At 39.0% G+C, this 24847-nt stretch overlaps 1 protein-coding gene across 2 annotated transcripts in view; it reads right to left on the reverse strand.

The window, feature by feature from the left end:
* The window catches only part of khdrbs2 (KH domain containing, RNA binding, signal transduction associated 2), a 97841-nt gene extending 80153 nt beyond the window's left edge, over positions 1 to 17688 (reverse strand). The window contains exons 1-2 of one of the 2 annotated variants that reach the window (XR_004500874.2): positions 17274 to 17688; positions 433 to 560 (exon numbers count right to left, since the gene is read on the reverse strand). Coding sequence is in view for 1 of the 2 variants with exons in the window: in XM_033612812.2 (XP_033468703.1) it covers positions 433 to 560; positions 17274 to 17364 (219 nt within the window). In the remaining variant the exon portion in view is untranslated. The remainder of the gene's footprint in view (positions 1 to 432; positions 561 to 17273) is intronic. The other variant, XM_033612812.2, reaches the window with a different exon arrangement.
* Positions 17689 to 24847: the final 7159 nt, after the last annotated feature.

Genomic DNA, 24847 nt, shown 5'->3' on the forward strand with positions numbered 1-24847 from the left:
CCCTTCCTGTTCCTGAGTTATGGAGTTGAATAATGCTCAGAGAAGTGTTCCTGCAAAACATCATGATGTTACAGTGAAATTGACCTTTGGCCTTTTGGAGATTATATGTCATCACTTCATTTCATCCTATTAAATGTGTGTGAAATTTTGTCAAAATTAGCGTATGAATTCTTGAGCTATGGCCAAAAACATGTTTGTGAGGGCACAGTGACCATTGACCATCAAATTCTAATCTGCACATCACTGAGTCCAAGTGGACATTTGTGCCAAAGTTAAAGAAATTCCCTAAAGGTGTTCTTGAGATATCACAACGAACAACCCAAAAACATAATCCCTCCAGGTGTCAGTGGCGCAGAGGCAAAAAATAGGACCCTAAATAGGAGCTAATAATGTGCTGTTGTCAGAGCAAGACGTGGCTGATGTGTCTCTTACCTTTGGATACTGCTGGATCGGGATGAGAACTCTTTCGGAGAGCTTGATATTTTTATTGCTGATGATATCTAGGTATTTCTTCATGTCACCATCTTTTCTCAGTTCGTCACCTTCATTCTTTTCAATCTCTGCAGAAAAACAAAATGGATAAAAACAGATAAGAAGATTATTAGTTTGTAATGTAATTGCAAAAACATCACTCAACATCTTCATCAGTCTGCAGCGGAACAGACAAACAAACAGGCTGAGGACACATCCGGAGAAATTTAACTATGCCTTGCATTACACAGTAAATATTTTGCTGATTATTTTATGTCTCAGCTGTAAATATGCTCACGCTGCAAACTTTAATGATATGAGATTATCCCTCTGACTCCTGATACGTCCTTTTACATCGGGGCCTGTAATCTCATGATCCAGTAATTCCAATCAAAACAACAACAGAGGCAAACAGTCACACTCAGCTCGCTGTGCTTCACTTCGCTGCAAACTGAGCTCTTGAGGGCTGTCAGCAGTCTCTGGTCCCCACACAGCACGGGACTCTCGCAGACAGCGGATTAAACATGAAAAAATCACTTGATGTTATCGGGTAAAAGTCAACTGGGGTGGTAAAGATTGGATCTGTGAACTCTCACATTAAGATCATATTTGCAGATCGTTGATTCCAATCAAACTGCAGTCTCTCCTAATAATTTGCAAAAATGGGCAAAGCTTGTGTAAATTGGGCCAATAGTGCTCTTGTGTCCCCGGCCTTAATGCAATAACATGAGAGATGAGAGGTGGATATTAACTGTCCGGCTCAGCTCGACAGGAACACCCTGGACACTGCTTTTTCTTGATGGATGCATTTTATGGCACTTGTGCTCAACTACTGGCAATACATTAAGTGCTCTAGAAATTAAGCTATCTGTTGTCCACCTAGCGGGGATCCTCCTCTGCCGCTAATTAATACCCACCGGATTTACAATTATCAGGCTGCAACACACTGGCTGGACAATAAAAGATGTTACCGAACAAGACCGAGAACAAGTCGCAGACCGCTCCTGAGCTGCTATATTGAAACTCAAGAGTTCATTTAGAGAGGAGCACTTCACCCTTATCTGAGCTGTCAACCACCAGCGGACAAAGCTGTGAGGTTAAAAACATCCCCGACCAATTGGACGTTTCATTACGGAGCACAAGTTTGGACAAATAGATGGCTTAAATGTGTTATCCCTGAACAACGTATTAAATTTGAATGAATGCATTTCTCTGTTTTCTGTTCACTAAGGCAGGAGATTGACTACGGATGGAAATACGTCCTTATAAGCGGTTAAATCCACCTTAAAATCCATGGCACATGTATCAGAATTTGACTAGTTATCAGTTTGTGGTAATGATATTGCTTTGTTGGAACAGCATTCTGCAGCAAAGGGTCCTTCTGAGACTTTTCCTTGACGTGACCTTCTGGACGTTCATAACTCCAACTTAATGATCCCTTTGTTCCAGGCAGCTCCAGCATTCACTCACTACACTTCCTAATGGCCTGTGGTTTCTATTTTACACCATACATTAAGGTTCATTTGTTTGATATTGCTATTGTCTGTGAAATCACCAAGACAAAACTCCAACAGCTTGAAATGCACAGATTTCCTCCAGCGTGACACAGTCTCTCTGATTGTGCCTGATTGTCCGAGGAAGATGGTTTAAATTGGAACATTCTGTCTCTGCTTTTTTTGTGAAGCTTCTCTGTGAGATGACTTTCACCAAAGCTGCAAAACTGCCAAAAAATGAGTTTGTCAAAATGGGGGTGCGTGTTTAAAAATGCCTTTTTAAGTTTTTAAGTATGTCAAAGTCAGTGCCAAATGGAAGAGCCTTAACTAAGATTTACTTTAGAAAGTTTTGTGCATTACTTACAAAAATACACCCTAATAAGTGTATTTTAACTCCCCACGGTGAGGCCGTAACAGAAAGGACTATATCAGGTAAACTCGGTGAACTCTGACACCACCACCGTCTGCCTCTGGGTACAGACTGTGCCTGAAAACTCTTGCAGAATCACAGATTGAGAGACCCCTCCAACCTTTTATTCCTATCAACAATGCTGATTCACACTCGCTTATGTGGCACTTTACACAAGACAGCTGTCCCAGGATAGCAGAAGCTTACAAAATGCACCTTTTAAAAATAGCATTTATGTATTCTTGCCTGAGGAGGTAAATCAAACACAACCTGTGGTGTGCAAACACATGAATATTTTGAACTCGTTCTGTTCTATATACAGTAGATGGGGTACTCTGTGGTGAGTAGCTGAAAATATAACAACAGTATATGTACATAAAAAAGAATGTGTATTCAGCAAGGCACTGATGGGGCTCTGGGGATGTCGAAGTCTGTCAATAGGTCCATCACAAACTGTATTTCTCTACAACTATATTATGGATTGCCATGACATTTGGTACAGACATTTGTTGTCCACAGGGGATATAATGTAAGAACTTTAGAAATCCCCTGACCTTTCCTCCATATTTTGGGTTATGACTTAATACCTGCAAAGCTATTGACTCTTTTATCAACCTCAACTGTTAGCATGGCTATTGACAAGACTCTCCCCCCAAGAAGGACAGCCCCAGTCATCTCTGGCAAACACCCCAGAACAACATGTTTTTATTAGGGGTTTAAATCACAAGTTTAATCACAAAACAATATTACATCGATTCTTTGGACAACGATACAATCTTTGTCGATGACACAAAGTCTTACACAGTGGTTCCCAACTGGTTCAGCCAAGGGGTCCAGATTTCTCCTTAGTCATTAGTTCAAGGTTTGCACAGTTTAATATATTCAGCGTCATACTGGCATTTGGCTATGTCGTCAAGCTAGTTTGCTGTCTCTGACAAGAAGCTGTCCATTCTCTTACTCACTCTACAGCAGGAAACGGCACTTAAAAATAAAAGCTCTGTGCCAGAATTTCACTGCACTTCAAAATAAAGTGTGTTTTTTACAAACTTGACATGTTCACAAGTCACATGTGGTCCATTCAGAATGGACTGCGACCCACCAGTTGGGAACCACTTATCTAACACAATGCAACTTTGATTCCATTCAATTCAGGGCCCCGTGATCAATGTGACATAATATGAGTAAATGTCCTTATTGTCTTTTTCATTTCTGCTCGCCATTGTCTGCCTGGTGCTAAGCGACCAGCATTGTTTGAATGTTTCGGAACAAGGTGCACTTGGACGGAAATTGTGACACAGACGTGCCATGGGAATAGTCTAAGTAAAGGTGTATCTTACAGATGATGATTTTTTGCAGCGTTTTCACTTTGCATTGATGGTACTGGATCATTAATCACTAATCAATGTATCATCACGCCCCCAATTTTTATGTTCAAGTGACAAAGCCTACTAGCAGCAAGGTGGGAGTAGTAGTAGTGACCTTGTTATAGAGCCACAACGTCCAGAATAACATTGGATGGATTGATGGGTCAACCAAACACTGGACCTGAGACTTCACATCAGAACACTTCTGTGCATCATTCTATTTAATTTTAATTTATTTTACTTGCACCCACATTAGACTGCGTACAGTCCAGATAATGAAATACAAGAAATGTCAGGAGTGGTCAAGAGGGTCTTGGTGGCAGTATACAACTGACCGCTCCTCAACTTATGGAGAAAACAAATAATAAAAATAAAAAAAGAAGAAGAAAATCAGCTCACATCATTTATTAATATACAACAAATATGTGACAACAAGAAGCACACAAAATGAGCAGAAAAACGAATCAATCAGTAGACAACTTCTTCTATTCAGTTCTAGAGGATGAGTCATGTTTTGTTCTTCGATTCCAAGGACTTGTTGCCTGTGAAAGTTTGGGTCATTGAGTACATTTTCATGTGTGTTTTGTTAGTCGTTTGGTTCACAAAGGTTGAGCTTCACCTTAAAAACTGTCCTTTGTCTTCTTCTATGGTGCTGTATTCAGGCAGAATGTATTGTGCAGCAAAGGATTCGCACTTAAAGAACAAAAGCGATTCAGACTAGAGTTTGTATTTTAAATGCTTCTTTTACATAAGGACTGAACACACAGTGGAAAATAATGTGCAAAAGTGCAAACGTCTCAGTCGGTGTGTCCTCAGTGCAAAATGAGGCATGCATGATGAATCACCCTATATGTGGATTACTACATGAGTGCACCTATAGTCACAGCATATGATGTTAGTCATGCCATCGAAAAAAGCTCATTTGGATTTTTACTGATTTTAGTTCCAGGTTTCATGAAGCATTTGTTTCTCGATTTCCTCAAAGATCAGTTCCGGTCTCCTGCATGTGAGAGGGAATTTGTTTTAGGCTATGTTTCCATTGTGAAGTGCCTCACTTTCATATCATTTGAATAGAGAAATGATGTTTTTCTAGCCCGTGAAGATGATTATACTCTGGAACAGTGCATAATGGGAAACACCTTTATTCTGGTCTGCAGCCTGCCAGTGAACTCAGAAGATTGTGTGAGGAAGAGAGGGAGGATGAGAGATGGGGAAAGGGGGAGAAGAAGAGGAAAATGAGCTTACAATGTATAAATCTCTGGAAACGTTCACACCAATATCATCGTTGTCAAATATGTGGCAGCGAGCGACGTGAGCCTAAACATGAGAGGAGCGAGAATTTGCTTTGAAGGTCACTGGTTTCATTCCTCACACAGGATGAAAAAAAATCTCATTGGGAGAATTGAATGAGTAAAACACTCTCAGCGACTATTCTGGTGCTCTCGATCCCCTCTATTGCACTGCCAAACTGCTTCAGCGGAGCCGCTCAACGGCCAAGAATGGACAAAAAAAAAAAACAACAACTGTGGTTTAACTGGGCAGCTAACAGATAAATGTGTGCAACTGTATGAATTCTGCTGAAAAAAGAGAAAATGTGCTCAGTCAGCCTGCCATGGCTTAAGGTTAAATACATCTGCTTTGGTCTGTATGCAGCAACACAGAGCCTCAACACAGACCGAGAAACAGCTTGAAGTTCACTTATCCTCGACTCCAGCGAATTGTCAATAAAAATACACAAAAGGGTTTTCAATTACAGTAAATTAGGTTCTATGAGAAATTCAGACATCAGATTCAGAAGCATTTTGATCTAATTTTAAGAGGGATCTTTGGACAAATAAGGCTCCTTTCTGTCGTCAGTAAACCAGCTGCACCACCGCAAAACATTAAGATACTAAACAGGGTATTCTTCATCATTTTGCCATTGAGATTTGCCTTGAATACATTTCTGAGGGTTCCCATGAACCCCTAAAAAGTCTTAAAAAGCATTGATTTAATTAACCCAAAAATAAGGCAATAATTGGCATTAAAATGATTTAAACCAATATTTCAAAAGTCTTAAAAATACTAAGACACAAGAAGTAGGAATTAATGAATCTTTTTTGTGAAGTTGCATTATGAAATCCTAAAATCATTCATTCATGTTCCATAACCACTTATCCTGTTAGGGGTCACGGGGGCTGGAGCCTATCCCAGCTGACACTAGGGGTGGGAATCACCAGAGGACCCACGATACGTTATTATCACGATACTTAAGCCATGGTACAATATTATTGCGATTTTAAACGTGTTGCAATATGCTGAGAATTGTGATAAAATGTATTGCGATTCATTTACCTTTTTTAAATAGTAAATTATGTCCCCGAAGGGAAACCTTGTCAGCATCTGTTTTTTTCTAATAAGGTAAAGTTCTCAATCTGTTCATCTCACTAAAAGCATTTTATTTGAAGGGAATGTAGTTCGAGGGCTGGAAAAAGCAGTTTTCAAATAGGCTACCTAAAGTTTAATTTGTATTTATAATTGGCACTGTGTGATGATACGATATTCATTTTTTAAAATTCCTCTTGTATTAACGTCACACAGATCAGGATGGTGGACCCATCAACAGTAATGGAATTGTAAATGGACCTGTGTTTGTATAGCGCCTTTCTAGTCATCTGACCACTCAAAGTGCTTTTACACTAACATTCACCCATTCACACACACATTCATACACAGGTGGCCGAGGCTACCACACAAGGTGCCACCTGCTACTCAGTTTTACACACACACACACACACACACACACACACACACACACACACACACACACACACCAATGGAAGTATCGTCGAGAGCTCTTTGGGGTTCAGTGTCTTGCTCAAGGATACTTTGACATGCAGACTGGAGGAGCTGGCGATCGAGCTGCTAATCTTCCGATTGGTGGACGACGACCTGCTCTGTCTCTGAGCCACAGCCGCCTGGTCATACTTTATTTTCTCACTCTGAGGTCGTCGAAATCCGGCACTTGGGCAGTGACTTGCGGCGTCAGAAACCAACCAAAAAAGGCTTCCTTTAACTTTGCCATTATAGTTTAACGGTGCCTGGCAGCATCAGGGGGAAATGCAGCAGAACAAGGACAAAAGTTAATGCGGTGAAAGTTGGACTGGGCTGGGCAGGAGGAGTGGAGGATGGTCCAACAAACACCGTCTTTCACCCGAGTGAGCAGTGTTCGCATCCCGCGATTATAAAGCCAAACCCTGTTCTTTTTTTCCCAAACCTAACCACATGCATTTGAAGTTGAAGGGAAAAAAATATCAATTCAGTGTTGTGCTGTTGTAGTGCATTTATTTTGAAAAAGACTGTATGTAAACTGTAAATTTCCTGTGTATTTTGAAAGAAGACAATGCATGTAACAGGCAGAACTTGACACGGTGTCCCAGAACGTCAACAACCAACATACCCAGGGCACCTTGCGCATTGTGTGTGGACGTGGAAAATCCATGACCAAACGTCAATATGTGACGAGGTCAGAGTGAAAATGTGTTGTTTTTCAACTGGGATGCTTCGCACAGATGATCCACCGTCTGCAAGCTGGCCTTCACTGTACCCTGCACAACATGGGGAAGAGCAAACTCAACTAAAACAATTTAACCAGCATTTTCCGCCATGGCTCAAACTGGTATGAAGCAATGCGTGCAGTGTATTTAATGCAAAATGTTTTTCAGTCTCAGTGTGATTGAAATCAAGGTGGTGGATTCCCACATGCAGAGTGAGAAACACAAAATCGCCAAGAAAAGCTGCCAAAAAAATGCCTAGGTATTTCTACTTCTGGTCATTTAGGCGATTTGACCCTGAGTAACTGATGTCGATTCATGGTTGGGTTTTTTTCTGTTTAGTTTTGGCTTCTACAAAATTAGTCCTTAGTTTGATTCCGAGTGGCATTAAAAAAGTCTTAAATCTAACTTGCCTTAAGCTGTGGGGTTTATTATAATGGGTTGTGTTGCACTGATCGAGTGAAGTCTTTCACTGCTTACACGGACTATAATTCCAGCCATATAAAATTCACTTAAAGCTCTAGTATAGTTTACTAAAAAGAAAACATGAATGCCCCACAATATCTGAACTACTTTCACTGCAAAATATTGGAGCATGTATGCAGTATAGTAACATCAGAGGAAAGGGGGAATGGGAGCTGCACCATTTGTTGGAGATAATATGTTTACTGCTCGGCTGTTTATCCTCACATCATAGCTTTATTGGATTTCAGCTGTTGTTTGTCATACAGTCCATGCTGCTAAAGCATGCACGTTGTTGCTGAATAGGAGCTGTTTGTGAAATGTGTGCTTTCATCACTGAGATGATGTTGGCGAGATCAAATTGTCTGCAACACTGCTGGTGGGTTTTTTCTGACGGGTCAAAGGAGAAACGTGGATGTGGAGAAAACTCACACACTAAATGAACGTGGTACAGCGATAAAACAGGTCACTATAATAATTAAATCCAATTAAAATTAATTCTTCCAACACAGGCTTGATTAATCCGCATACCGTTGGGCTGTCGTGCCACTGAGGGATTTGATGAGATAAAACAGAGCATGAAGATGAACCTTATCACACCCAAGAGAGCAAACTCAGGATGTCCCGATGTCTGGCATGTGCTCTGTGTAGACAAATAATGCACACAGTAAGCATCCTCCCCATCTTTCTTTTCACTCTGCTCACCTTTGATTTTGCAAAGCTGGCTGAAAGACTGGAAACCTCGAATAACCCGCAAACTGATGGATGAGCATTAAAGAAAAACTGCAGATAGTAAATTGCTGGAAAAACAAAATCCTCACTTCTGTCAGGTTTAGATGCGGGGAGTTATATTTTGGCTGTACATTTCTGTTTTTGATAAGATACTCTTGTTTGTTTTTATGCTTCCAATAAAATCCCTAAGAATCTGTGAAAGCAGTTCATTACTGTACGTTTAGAGAGTCTCTATATTGCTGGTTGATATTAATATGCTCATCCAAAATGTTTTGATTTACGCAGTGCTGACGCAGTCAATACTGAATTGAGATTATTATTTATATGCTTTATTGTGCTGCGGGCAGTTACTGCAGTAAGAGGTCAGAACACAAAGGCTTGTTGAGTGCTGCCATTAGCCTTTAGACAGCTAAATTATTCACTGATTTCTTCTACCTACTGACTGGTATATCTACAATAACGACCTCGCAATGGGAGCGAAAATGAATCAATCTAATTACTCTGCAATACCTAATTGCTTGTTCACATCAAACACATAAAGAGGAAGTAATAACGTGGCGCTTAGCAGAGTGGACCTGGTGGGGGGAATGGACCACAAGATGTGCAATTAGCTTTTGTCCTTTTTCCACTCCGGACTCATGAGTGTAAATGCACGGGGTCGGAAATATGTGCCACTGCTTGGCCACATGCTGTTTATGTGTTTTTAACGGAGCTGCACCAAAGCAAAAATTACATTCAGCCCGTTGACATGGTGATAAAGTATTAAATCTTCAATCTAATTATAATGCCATCTTCAAATTCTCTGCTGAGTGTGCGATGGACAGTGAAGTGAAAAACTAATTACTATTCATACAAATTACATATTAAAAAGCAAGCAAATTATACACATTTTAATCATGATGGTGTTTTAATAATCATGTATTTATTACAACTACTTACAAGGCAGACAGGATGGAAAACAGTCCCAACATTCAGCTTTGGTAGACAACATGGTCCATGGTCTGATAGGTACGATATACATTATTATATACATATAGAATCTGTTTCTCTTTATCATATGCAATATTATATGTGCAGCATAGGGTCTGTTTCTATTTTGTATATACAGTGTGATATATGTCATATGTGTTACTGAAATACACATATGATCTACACCTGTACTTTAACTAGTATGCTTTATTATATCTGAGGACACATCAAATGCTGCAGTTTGCTTCAATAGAGTGTTGTATTTGTGTTAAACATGCAGCATTTTGGCTGTTATACACATATTTTATTTATTTATTTACAATTAATATGAGTTATTATTATCATTATTATTGTGCCTATTCTATTATTATAATGTATGTATTTATTTCTGTATATTGTGCATCACAGGGAGTTTGCAATTTCATTGTCATATAATGTCATATTTTATTTATTTCATTTATTTATTCAGTTCTTATTCTTGTTCTTCTTATTATTATTTTATTTTATTCTATCGTGTCTTTATACTTTTGCAATGAGTTTATATTGTTATTACTATAATTATTATCATTATAATTTAATTTAATTTTTATTTTATTTTACTTTATTATTATTTTCATTTTATTCTAATTTGTTTTATTATATCTTTATACTTGTGCACTGAGTTTATATTGTTATTACTATAATAATAATTATAATTATTTTCATCATTATTTAATTTAATTTTTTTATTTTACTTTATTATTTTTCATTTTTATTTTATTTTACTCTATTCTATTATGTCCTTATATTTTATACTTTTTGTACTGTGTTTCTGATTTTTATTTTAATATTTACACTGTTGGTTTAGTCTCTAGGTGCATGCTGTATATTCGCACCAATGTGTACTTATGACTGTGTTGGTATAGAGTGCATTTTTTAACATTTCTATATGTTGTATGCTTGCTTTGACTAAGTTTTTTGGCCTGTGGGCATTATAAAGAACCACAGCCACTCTGCTGTCTGTTATTTGACAAGTTTTATTTATTCCTTTTACACATTATCTTACAGTTGGAGTTGGTTGGTGAGCAGAGTGAAGGCATGGCTTTGATAAGGAGCAAATGGGCATAAGGTAGGCGGTGGAGAAGGGGACAAAGGCGATATATTTTTGTTTGGATGAACACTTGGTGCTGTTGAATTTGGGTAAAGAAAATGTAAAAATATTCAGAGAGAAAGACAGCATGGAGCATGGCAAAGTATTCTGATGAGTGGTGCATGCTTTCTCTTCAGCCCTGTATGTTAGCTGCCAATTTCAGCAGAGAAACATGAATGAGATATATCTGTATTTGAATGTTTGACATGTATGTTGTTGGATTTATTTCAGCTGTCTATTATAGTGTATTATTTTGTTTGGTATAATTAAATTCACATATTCTACATAATTATTAGTAATAACTGTTAACGTTGTATATCATTGCACAGTTGTGATGAATATTTGTGCAAAAAAATTTACACTAATGATTGACTGATGTGTTCATGCATTTGCTGCTTCATGATCAGTATGTATATCTCTCCTTTTTCCAGTCCTAATTGTGTTAGCTTGGCATCCTGCTCCCTGCAGCACTTTATTTCCTTGTCTGAAGGGACAATCTGTGTAAATTTAATTACTGGTATGTTGGATGAAACAGCACATTAGCCTCTATCAGCATGTAGCTCTTTAATGATTAGGAAAAAAACCCCTGAGCAGAGCCGGAGTAGAAGCACACCTGAAGAGACAAACCCTAAGAATGAAACCAAACCACAAATCACATTTTACAACATAATAATTGATAAATTGGTAGTTTTTTCTTCCATTTGTCCTCCACACTAACATATTGTGTGACGATGTGATTAAAAGATCAGATATATCTTGCTCCAGTAGCTGGCAGCTACTTCAAATCAGTCATGACTTGCAAGTGAATTGAAAGTAATTTTACCAAACACATTTCAAAGTAACCACGGTAACTGAAAGGACTTGTTTTATGAGCACCATAAAGACAGTAATATAGCTTCTCTACCAAACACCTCATGCCAGTGTTACTCCTGTACTTCCCCTTGATTTTGCTTGTTTTGACTTTAAAAAAAAATCCCATTTCTATTTCTTTATTTAGACCATTTCTTTTATGTGTGAAAATTCAAGAGGCGCAGTAACATAATCTGATACCTCATATCTTTTGTCTGAGTGCTGCTGCTTCGGCTCATCCACTCATTTCAGTCGCTTGAAATGCTCACGACCTTGGAGTCTAATCTTATTCGACCCATGCACTCATTGTAAGTCACTCTCGATAAGAGCGTCGGCTAAATGCCCGAAATTTAATGCAATGTCTCACTTTCCCGAAATGTAATTTTTGTGTCCTTTTGATAGGTCATACCACATGGGCTGTTGTTTATCTGCCGCTATGAGGCGGGTCACTGCTGGATGCCGAGCGGGGCATAATGGATACACTGAAAGTGTGAGCAACAATTTATAAAGAAGAGAGAGAGAGATTAAATGCAAATCAATTCTTCGAGAGAGAGAACTGCACTCTGAGGTGAAGTATCGTCCGAATCAATTGTAAGAACGTGAGACTTAATAGAAGTTTTCTTCCTGGACTGAGCATGTGTATGCATGTGGTGAGGAAAGCCTTAGTGTTATTCTGCACCATGCAAAAGCGGTGACTCTTTTTGCATGTAAAGCCTCATATATTCATAGTTTATAAGATTTATATCTTCTTACCAGTCACTCATTGAAGCTTACTTTATTTAATTATAGCTCTTCATTACCGGCTAACTGAAACTAAGGCTAAAACGGCTGCAGTGCATCACAACGGTTCATGCATTCTCTGATACATTTTAATTAAAGTTAAAGGGTCATTGCCCAAAATGTAGTCTTGATTGAGCATTTTCATCAGCCTAGAGTATGTGGCGCAGAATTTACTTGTACATATACAATGTTAGGAAGCAAAACTGACCAGTGCTGTAATTAATTGCTGGTTCCTCTCTTTCTGAGAGTACTTCCTCCTGTGTGTACACATGAAAATCACAAGAAAGTGCAGCTCAGTGCTCAAGTTGGGCTCAAACAGTTGGGCCAAACGCAAGGAGGATATGAACATGATGTACAGAACTAATATATTATGTGGATTAAGTGTGTTTTGAGCTCAGACAATGGGGGGTTTCAAGACAAAAGCAGTTTAAGCTCCAATTATCTAACTCCATAGGCATTAAACTGGCACGATCAGGCAACAGATGTAAGGATTTTCCTATGTTCTTGCTCTCTTACTTGACATGAGTCATGGTGTTGGTCCTCCTCCATATCTATACTCATCTTTTATTCAGAGAAGCCCACATCCTTCAAATCTATGCAGATTTGTTTGTATTGTCACTGTGCCTAGTAGCATTTGTGAGGGCATTTGATATAGAACATACCCTGTCAAAATGCTTAGTGACAATATAAACTAGATCCTGTGATTGCACTAGCGACGTGGAGAGATGTCCGCTTCACCCTAAAAATGGAAACATGGCGCACACCTGCCTTTTGTTTTTCTCAGCAAGCAATGTTGTTGTTTCTCTTCTGCCTCTCTTTCTTTTCACCTCATTAGGAATCCCATTTTGTTTTCATGGCAGGGCTGGGCTACGTGGCATGTGGAAAAACCACTGGGATCTATTAAAAGCTTCCTTTTCATGACTCAAACTTCACCTCACTTTTAAATAACACTCTCTTATACCTAAAAGCAACAGAGCAGGATGGTTCCCACTGACTTCCAAAACAACCTTTAAGATCATCCCCAAAATAACCGTCGCAGTTTCAAACACGTCCTTAATCTTATGAAATGGTCACAGTTACATTATAAAGCCTCCTGGTCAGGGATAGGTAACAAAGCTAGGTGGTAAGATTCAGGAAAAAACATCATGGTTTGGCTGTAAATAAGTACTTCTCTTACTAACCTAACATTACATGTGCAGCACCCCCAGTTGACAAGGGGCGGAACAACACAGTCTGTTGGCCATTTTACCATAACTAATGGTCCATCTGAACATTTATTTTAAATTTTGTACAGCAGGTCCCTGTTAGAAAAGATATGGTAAAAATATATATATATTTTTAAATTAATTTCCCCAGATTTGACATGCCAACATCATCACGTCAGGTGAGGTCAAAGTGCCATCTAAACTTGGGGAGTGATTTGCAGTGGGGAGCTAATCAATAGTGCGGTTAGCAAAGAGACAACTGGATGTCTGACACCAGGAGCCTCAGAGAGCGACAGGAGGAGAATGAGAAGGCGGAGGTAGAGGTGGAGATTGACAGGCAGCTGGACCAATCCCTGGAGACCAAGTCTAAACAGCACAACCTGACCACAGTCAACACCCGAAACATCATCCACAAAGCGATCACCAACAAACACGTGGTGACCATGATGAAAGCTGCCATCAACAAGACCGAGGCCGTCCCTCTGTTTGAGCCAAAAATGACTCGATCTAAGTTTAAAGAAGTCGTGGAGAAAGGAGTGGTGATGCCAGCCTGGAACATTTCTCCCACCAAGAAGGCGAGTGAATGGTTTCGAACAGCTGATGGAACCACACATGTAAGTACGTCTGAGCAGTAAGGGGGTGCACATACATAGTCATGCACGCACATTTACACTGTGCAGCACCCCTCAGCAAAAATATGTTCTCCAGCACATGGTTATACATCACACACATCATGTCACATAGGTCACTAGCATAGTATGCAACACATATTAGCACACTAGGCTATGTTGTCATCAAATGAAGTCGACCATGACTTCAGGACATGAACACCAGTCTCCTGGGTGAAAGTTCATCTGACCCATCGACCGCACATCCTGCCCAAACTACAGCAGCTTCTTAATATTTGTACATCACATAGACTTTATCGCTTTTACGCTACGTCTCATCACTTCCTCCTCTGCTCCTGTAATAATTACTACAGCCACTTAAGGGTGCCAGCTTACAATAAATTTAAGTATGGGTCGTAATAAGCTGCCTGCACATTTGACCTATGTCGTTGCGATTTTTTTTTTAGTGGGAGAGGGCTGCAATGTAAGCAACTGTAAGGCAGGTTTCTCTCTCCTGTCTTGCCTATAAATTTACTACTGCCTGAATTAACTATCAAATGGCTGTGGGTGAAGTTGCACGGGGGACAGCTTCTCTGGGTAACTTGATCCACTTTAATGTCCAAAAAAGAACAAAGGACAAGTTAACATTGACAACAATGGTGGCATCTTACAGCTTTTATATATATGACTCTGCCAAACCTAATCCTAACTCATTACTTGCACATGACTGCTTGACAACTAATACACAGTTTTATACACATTCTTTTTAATGTATATAATTCAAAGTTTTTCAAATTATCTTCTCTGTTTTATCATTACTTTTACAATCAAAGGAAACAAGGAGCTCACACACCGCTCTAAAGGAGACTTATCCCCACCCACCCCCCTTTGTCCCACACAGCTTTAAATCTGCTCAAAGAAAGACAAATGATTTTTTAGGCGGCATCATAATTTAAACACAGACTCACTTCGTAAATATGGAGCCGTCAGCTGGGACCATGGTAATTCCATGCTATGCTGTTTATTGTGCACGATGTGAATAATGCAGGATTACATACATGATTTCCTATTCAGTGATAAATAGCTGTGAATCTATAAATCTGGCTGTTTTTCTGGCTGTGTCCACTGATATGTATGATTCTGCATTATCCATGAGCACGGACTCACAAAATTGATAACAACTGCTGGAAAGTGGTTACAATTATGAGCCGAGTATTAAACATGCTGCCCACGGATGACTGTGTTGAACATTTTCAGAGTTGACAGTCTGAACTGACAGTTTATTATACTGATTGTGTATGGTGCATGCATACTCTTTTGAGTTGACCTTACAAACAGAAAACATACTATTATACTGCCATGTATTACTAGCTACTGCAGCCTATTGAATTTTTGTATACAGTATTATACTGTATTGAGGCAGACTCTACAGTATTGTATACTATGGGGAGCTGCAAATGAATTGCAAATAAGAAAATAAACATGAACAACAAGGTAAACACACAACACATTTTAACATGCGAGTTGCTGCCGATGCGATAAAGATGACATTTTTTTTTTGTTTGTTCCCCGGCTTTGTGAGTCAGCCTTGAGTAAATTTGGCAAAGTGTACTGTGTGACAGATGATCCCATCTGCATCACAGTTAGCGACAAGAGCAGGACTGTCAGGTGTCTCATCAACACATTTCAACAGGAAAGCTCAAGGGGCAAAAAAGCACCAATGCACAACCTCCCCCCAGTCCAATCAGAGCATATTAATCCAACACACAGTTTGACTGAATCTCTTTTAGCAAACATGTCAGAAACGGTTAGAAATAATCGCTCAGGCAAGATTTTGGTGTTTAATTTGTGCGCATAATAAAAATGATTGAATGGGCTCAGATTGTTCCTTCAAAGTGTGCAAAATGTTACTGAAAATGACTGATTAATATAGATTACAGTAAATGTTTACACTGAGTAAATGATGTAGCAGGTTTACAGTCACAATATGAAAGCATCCTGTGTTAAATGTGGTCATTTTACATCTGATATTATGTTTTTCCACAACGATACAGCACTGTTTGTTTCCTCTCACTCTGTATGTAATGGGAGTAGTGTCCTGCAAGTCCATGTGGACTCCGAGTACCTTTGGGTCTATGACACTAGAATAAAAGTACATCCATTCGTCCGTTCATCCACAAAAGCACATCACTCAAACCTTCAAAACACACAGTCCGTATTTGCACAGGAGGAATGCAAAAGTTACATCTGCAGACCCAATGATATGAGCAGAGCCGAGTTTCTGGTGTTTGCTTTGCGACGGTGAGCTTCCTATCAAAAGTGACACATTCTCAGCATGTGAATGACACCAAGGCTACCTGCAGTATGAAGGACTACTTTATATGCTGCAGGTGGAAGCTGATTATGCCGCCCAGTTAGACATACTGTAACATTAAATCAGAAGAGAAACTGTAGAACATCTGTCTCAATTGAATGGAGTCCCCTCTGTGACCTTCATGGCAGTTATCAGTTAGTATAAATAGTGATATAAAGAAGAGGTGAATGTCTTATTAAACTACATTCATCTACACGGTGTATTAAACAGTTTTCTTTGCCATATTATGATCTATGACTCCTCAGGCACTCAGGTAGAGTTCTTCAAAATATCAGACTGAGATATTAGATCAGAGTGCTTATTTTTTTATCAAGAAAACTCAGTCCTTTCTGACAACATACAGCGTTTGGGTCTGATAAATTCTGATTTCACTTTATACTAAACTAATAAATGCTGGCACTGGGCTACACAGTGCATATATAAAGATTAACAGCAGTTTAAATCCAGTCAGTCATATAATTAAGGCAATTAGTCCCTTTTATGCTGGATAACTGCTCTGTGTACACTTTCAGTTTGTTTCCTGCTTGTGTGCCAGAGCTTGACCTTGGAGGGCAGTGGGTTACAATAAGAGGTGCTGACTCTCTGACTTTGCACACACTTTACTTTCTGTGCTCGCTGCATTTCCTCCCATGGTGGTAGAATCCCTCAGAAAAGTTCTGCACTGGAGCCAAAGAGGAGCTCCCTCCATTAAACACACCGCACAGTGAATCCACTGCTCTTAAGCTGGCATTAAGAGTCAAGGGCAATGTGTTCAAATAAGCTCACATTAGGTCACTCTGCTCCACCAGAATGCAATGCAACGGTGCTCCCAGTTGCAGGGGAACATGGTGAATGCCTGTGATAAACAAGTCCACAAAGCTGAGAGTAGATGAGACTTGAAAAATACCTGACTTACCTTCTGCAAGCAGACGCACCGCATGCACGAAGGAGGGGTCCAAGCTGTTTTTCTCGGCCACCAGTTCAGGTAAGTACTTATCTGGATGCATTATCACCACAGCGGACCTCTTCACCGGCCGTGCAGGTGGGGCGACAGGAGTGCTGAGCGTCGGAATGCAACTGTAAACCTTCCTGCTCCTGCTTTCTGGTAGCTTCAGTCTACCAGTCTTTATAATAAGCGCCACAAGCAAAACCCCCTCCAAAAAAAAAAAAGAATTGTCGTCCCGGGTCTCCGAGATGCTTGACTGGAGGTTGAGATGTGATTCAGAGGTGTGAGCGACTCGAGGTTGAGTTGTGATTCAGAGGTGTGAGCCCATCTCCGCCACCGCTGCCTGCTGCCTCTCCTCGGCACCCCGCCAGACTCTCAGACTCAGTGGGTCTGCAGCCCGCGCTGCTCCCCGCCCCTCAGCATCATTATTGGCCATATTCTGGAACTGGCACTGCTGGAAAACAAAGACGGTCCCCGCTGAGCGCATACCAATTGGGCGATGTGCTCGGAGGGAATGGATTAAAAAAAGTTGTGGTTGTACTTGGTCGGGGCTGACACTGGTCCCTGCAATAATCTCACTCCAGTATAGGAGATGAAAGTTTTCTGCAGCTTATAAACAGTCCCTTATGAAAAATAAGTAAGGAATGTATTTGGGAATGCAATATCAATGTTGTGTGGCTTCGTTTAAAACAGAAATAGGCTTATAGGTGCATCATCACCGGCCACTGTAAACTCGTTATTCAGAGCCAGCATGGATAGATTACTAAGCAGGTTTACCAGGCACAGACCCAGGCCCTAAGAGTCAAGGGCCCCCTTGCCTTCATCTGCAAAATGTCACCTAAAGAGACATGCACTGACTTGAAATAGACTCAGAGTGACCACAAAGGGACAGAGAAAGAGATGCAAAATTATGCAAATCCAGCTGGACATTAAACACTGATATTTGGTTGAATTTAGTTTGTGACATCAGGCGACCAAAATTCAATGTCAGGACAATGTTTAAATGCCAGTGTTAATCAATGTAGAATACTGGCAACAGATGACCTTGATATTTTGTTGGTTTTAAGTTGTGTTGTTGAGTAATCAAAACCCAACATTCTCCAAATGTCTCACGCCAACATCATCTTGACATAGAATACACATTTAGTTGCAAGGTATGGAGAACAAAACATCTGCACAATGTCCTTATGGTAACATCCACACAACATGAAGTTCTAACATCACTAAACATTTTTAAAAAATTGACAACCCGATTTTCATTCCAACCACAATTTGATGTCTGTCTGACATAAGAGTCTGATGTCTTTCTGATGTCAATTTGACATCCAGCAAGCAGGGAAGAGACACAAAAAGACTCACAATGACTAGGGTAGTTGTACAACAACTACAAAAAAAACACAAAATGACTACAAAGAAACACAAAATGACTACAAAGAGACACAAAATAACTTCAAAGAGACACAAAATGACTACAAAGAGACACAAAATGACTTCAAAGAGACACAAAATGACTACAAATAGAAGCAAAATGACTACAAAGAGACACAAAATGACTTCAACGAGACACAAAATGACTACAAAGAGATGCAAAATGACTACAAAGAGACACAAAATGACTTCAAAGAGAGAAAATGACTTCAGAGAGACACAAAATGACTACAAAGAGACACAAAATGACTACAAATAGAAGCAAAATGACTACAAAGAGACACAAAATGACTACAAAGAGATGCAAAATGACTACAAAGAGACACAAAATGACTTCAAAGAGAGAAAATGACTTCAGAGAGACGCAAAATGACTACAAAGAGATGCAAAATTACTACAAAGAGACACAAAATGATTTCAAAGAGACACAAAATGACTACAAAGAGATGCAAAATGACTACAAAGAGATGCAAGATGTCTACAAAGAGACACAAAATGACTTCAAAGAGAGAAAATGACTTCAGAGAGACGCAAAATGACTACAAAGAGATGCAAAATTACTACAAAGAGACACAAAATGATTTCAAAGAGACACAAAATGACTACAAAGAGATGCAAAATGACTACAAAGAGATGCAAAATGTCTACAAAGAGACACAAAATGACTACAAAGAGATGCAAAATGACTACAAAGAGACACAAAATGGCTACAAAGAGATGCAAAATGACTACAAAGAGACACAAAATTACCTCAAAGAAACACAAAATGACCACAAAGAGATGCAAAATGACTACAAAGAGACACAAAATGACTTCAATGAAACACAAAATTACCCCAAAGAGACACAAAACAACTACAAAGAGACAGAGAATGACTACAAAGAAAGAAAAAACCACAGAGGAAAGCATAGTGGCTACAAAGAGAGGCAACAACGACAACAAAACAAACAAACAAACAAACATGCATGCAAAAAATAGGCAAACTCTTTAAAGTCAGCATATCTTGCTAGTAGAGGTGGTGGGGCCCTCTGAATGTCTGTGCCCAGGGGCCCAATGTCTCATAATCTACCTATGAGTGCCAGTCGCACTGCTTGAATCATAGCTTATGATAAGTTTAATTACTGCTAAACCAGTAATATCATACTAGTAAGAGATAGCACCTTATCTCCAAGAAAAACATTTCTTAACTTATTTGTTTTTGGATTCAGCCCAGGAAAACCTTAATGTATGGTGGCCTGTGAGTTTCTGTTAGAGTCTCTGGCGTAGCTTGTACCTGTAGCAAAGTGTGAAAACTGTAACGGTGTACAGAATAACCTGAGGGACCATAACACTGTGTGTTGCTGTCCATGGTGCTGAACACTGCCTGCAGTGCTGGAAACTCTGGCTGGTTGTGCAGATGTGGTAATTTCTGAAGCCATTATTTTCATTACATGTACTCTAAATGAAAGCATACCACGGGTGTATACAACATAAAGCAATTTATTTCTTTAATTAGGCACTCTACGGGTCATTCATACGGCTCCCTCTCACCTTAATAATACTGCTCTTGTGTCGTGGAGGCCTTTGGAGAACAACATTGTTCACCTTCATGGGTTACAAGACCTGAACTGAAATCTGAATTTGACTGTGTTAATGTAGAATAAATCACTGTTTGGAATGTTATTTGTAAAGCTCTGCAAAATTATGCCCAGTAGTTTGTTTTTGAATTGCAGCATATGCCATATGGGAAGGGGAGGGAGCGATATCAATGCTGTAATGTCTTGTTTCCTGTTTGATGTGGATTTGACTTTGTATTTGAGATTATCAGTCATTTGTTTTTCCACTCTGCATATATATTAGCTATACAGAGCAATGCAATAAGATGTTTAACACCCTATATTTTTAAAGAGCAGAGCTGCAATCCTGAAATAAGAGTGAGAATAAAGTAAGATTTCACTTCACATTCTTTCAGGGACTCAAGGCAGTCAGGTCAAGAGGAGTCTTCTCATCTTAAAGTGAATTATAGGGCACTACTTTTAAAAAAAAAATCCAATGTCAAGTGAATGCTTCATTAGGTCTTTATGAAGCATGCATGCGTACACTGCCGGTGTCAGCAATGCACCTCATATGAAACAGCTCTCTTGTCCCGTAGCTGTGATATTGACTGGAATCCTAAAGTCATCGGCGGCGCAGCGTGCAGGCAGCTTTACTTACTCACTATTCAATTTGAGCAGGAGAGGCTGGTGATTGTCCAAGTTTAGCTCCACTTGACCTTTAGAGTTGATTCTCACGGCACTGATAAGAATCATAAGGACTGTGGGGGGAACTACAGACACTGGTGTAAGGCCAGAGAGACAGTTAATTTTTATGTCATTCATGTTTCTTTTCCCTTTATAGGCACCGATTTTGATGAATTAGTTACTGTTAAAAACAGAAATAATATCATAAGACAGTAAAAGAGCTGCGACTAATGATTATTTTCATGTTGATTAATCTGTTGTTTATTTTCTTGACAAATCGATTAGTTGTTCGGTCTATTAAATGTCAGAAAAGGGTGAAAAATGTCAATCATTGTGTCCCAAAGCACAAGGTAACATCCTCCACTGTCTTGTTTTGTACGCAACCCCAAGATATTCAGTTTACTGTCATAGAGGAGCAAAGAAACCAGAAAATATTCACATATAAGAAGCTGGAATCAGAGAATTTAGACTTTTTTTCTTTTAAATGTGATCTTATTTGGCATTACAGCTCTTGCTAATTGCTATTTCCGCTCATTTATGAAATGGCAACCAGTCCTCCAAGGAGCCAATATTGATCACAACTTGCATGTCTTCACCATTACTTTTTTTTATAATTAACGATTAATGTCTCTCTGAAATGAGGTGCAATTTTATTTTTCTGCTTGAAATCCTAAAATACAGTCAGTAACTGGGCCCATTTCGCCCAGTACTGTCTCTGTATTTCATGCTTGCTGAACCTTCACTGATTTAATTTAATTCAGTGAAATGATTCATGACAATGATGATGATAATCCCACCGCTGTTACACTGGCTACTAATGGTGATGATGACTATGACTGTTAATGTGGTTTAATCTTGTAATCCTTTAGTATGGTTTTGCATTTGGACCAAAGTAGGAAGGCTGAGATTTGTCAAAAAAAACAGACATAAACGCACAATGTGCTCCTTCACCAAGACGTTACAGGAAAGAGGGAAAGGAAATCTGGATTGGGAAATAGTTTGTACGGTGATGTTTATCAGTGCAGAGAGAAGACTTTTATCAGACTGCTGCAGTGATGGACAGTTGATTATAACTTTAACACTCTGTGTCAACACTGAAACTATTCAGTGTTTCGACTTGGATTTTATGCATTCTTGCAGCTCTCTAGTGGTCAGAGTGCAACATCGCATATTTCACTGCTGCATCTGATGCAGATTCAAGGATTTCTTTATTTTAAAATATTTTCTAAAACAGTGGGACCACAGGTTAAGTAATAATCTTTTCTTTAATTAAAAGAGGATCTTAAGGCCATTTTATTTTGTGCTGTCATCTAGTGTTGTGTTTTTTTCCTGTCTTTTCATTTTCTATATCCGTATTGCCTCTGAAGGTGTATACATGTTCAAATCTCTTTTATTCAGTATCTGTTAATATATACAGCTGGTTACTTTTATAAAAAATAACATAACTTTTTGTCATATTTGCAGTAACTGTCACTACATCCACACAAAAGTACATGAGAGGGATGATAATAATAATAAACTTTATTTATTTGGTACCTTTCAAAACATAAATGTGCTATACAGTCAAACGAAATACAATTAACACACAAAAAGAATAAAATAAATAACATCATAAAATGTTGTCTAGCAAAAGATAAAATAAGGAAGGCCAAAACTAAAATCAAAATAATAAAATGTCATTAAAATCAGTAAGATAGCAATTAAATAGACACACAGCTCAGATAGAGTCAGGATAAGCTTTCTGGTAGAAGTATATTTTTCGGAGAGACTTTAATGAAGCCAGTGACTCAGACAGCCTTATATCCTCAGGCAGGTCATTTCAGAACCTCAGGGCCCTGGTGGCAAAAGCTCTGTCCCCTTTGGTCCTCAGTCTGAACTCTGGGACAAGAAGAAGACTTCAAACTACACAGAGGTTCACAAGGGACTAACAGGTCTGAAATGTAGTCTGAAGCCAGGCCATGAAGAGCCTTTAAAGTAATTGATAAGATTTCAAAATCGATGCTTAAACAATGAGTGAGTCTTTTATTTGCAATATTTGTTTGCCTTGTGCATTTAATAAAAGTCTTTGAGGGATATTTTACACCAATACACTTTATTTACTGGTGTTAATATGCGTGTAGATGAAGATTTATATGACAGGAAAGGTGATGCTAACTTTGACTTTACCTGTTTATACATTTTTGGCACATTTAAAGGGTCGGTGCTGCTTGGCTTTGCAGGAGTTTGTTGTGTATCACAGAATATTGTGGGAAAATACAGTTCAGGTTAAAGGTCGACTGAGAGAAGGTTAGCAAACTATGATGGCTACTTTATTGGGAGGCAGGTAAACATGCATTGAGATATAACAAAATGGTGCCCTCGAAACAGCACTGGCACAAACAGCACAGCACACAGTTTAGTTTTGTTGTTTCTGAACACCAAGTTTGCCCAAATTAAGTTTCCTGCCTAAAGCTTCAGACACAGATCAACAATTAACAAACCCAACAATCTTTTGTTTTAGGCCACAAATATTAACAATCCCTCTAAAATCTGCCCACCCTAGAATATGAAAGATAACTGCTCTATTAACAGGATGGTAGTGATTACTAAGTGGGCAGCAATGTTGTAAACATGCCTGTATTCCTATTATGATTGCTTGGCCAGTTGATAAATCCTGTCCTCTCTCTGCCCCCTGTTAGCTCCACCTCCATCAAGTCAAACACAAGAATCCCAAAAGGGATTCAAACTTTGCTTTCAAAATAAAACTATGTAAAACTGACATACAAAACAGAGTGGGGGTACAAACTGTAGATGTGTTACACAAGACAATATGCATGTAACAGAGCTGTAGCATCTACGCTAAAGTCAAGTCAGAGGAGGAGGAGGGAAATATTAGGAGCACTGATCAGCTCAGTCCACTATGGACACACAAGATCATGTACACTATTCAGAAAGGGCAGGTCATTCTTCTAGATGGTAGTCATGGTGATCATCCTCATCTGTTCTTCATCTACCTGAGATAATCCTTCATTCACCATGTTCACGTGACTCGTGGGAGTATACTTTAACTTGTGATGTGTATGTCCATCACAAGTTTGGTCTTTAATTTAATTAAAAGTTGTATTTAAAAGTCTTAAATTTAACTTCTTTATACCTGTAGACACCCTGTATAGACACATCCCCACATGCAAAAATCTAGATTTGAATTCTCCATTATATTGAACAACAAGGTTATACACTCAGTTGTTGACTGTTGTATTAGACTGCATTCATTTTAGCCACAAGTACCTAATACACTGGCAACTGAGTGTCTATCTGCACTCTAATCATTTGAAATACATTTTAGAAAAAGGTCTTAAAGCCACAACTCTTAGCTTTTATTCATTCATACATCAGTTTAAAAAGCCAAGTCCCACGTTTCCCCACAGAAGCCCATCACTTATAATCACTGTCCTCTTTATTAATTCAGTTGGGTTTATCTGAAGCTCACTGTCTCCATCTGCTGGTGGCAACACGGACATACAGCGTGATGATGGTTAGCAGGGGAGGTTGCTGTCTGATTATGGGGCTCATCCTCATAATCCAACATAAATCCCAGATGGAGTCTCAAGCAAAATCTGTAAACATGTAAAATGTGTTATACCCTCACGGTGATGTGACAGTAGATACAGCAGGTTTGAAAAACAAAAACTTAGATAGCCATAGATTTCACCACCAAAGGTATATTGCTCTTATGTTTGGTATATAAATTTAATAAGTGTGCTGTCAAAAGAACAGCAGGAAACAGAAAGTCCATTCATCTGTCCACTTTATTTTAAGATTGTTATTCTTACAAGTTTTATTAGGGTTTTATTTTGAAAGGTTTCACCGGAAGTCTCACCTTGACTTGTACTGGACTTGACGTCAGTGTGCAGGCGC

Source organism: Epinephelus lanceolatus, chromosome 17 (genome assembly GCF_041903045.1).
Source record: "Epinephelus lanceolatus isolate andai-2023 chromosome 17, ASM4190304v1, whole genome shotgun sequence".
Classification (NCBI taxonomy): Eukaryota; Metazoa; Chordata; class Actinopteri; order Perciformes; family Serranidae; genus Epinephelus; species Epinephelus lanceolatus.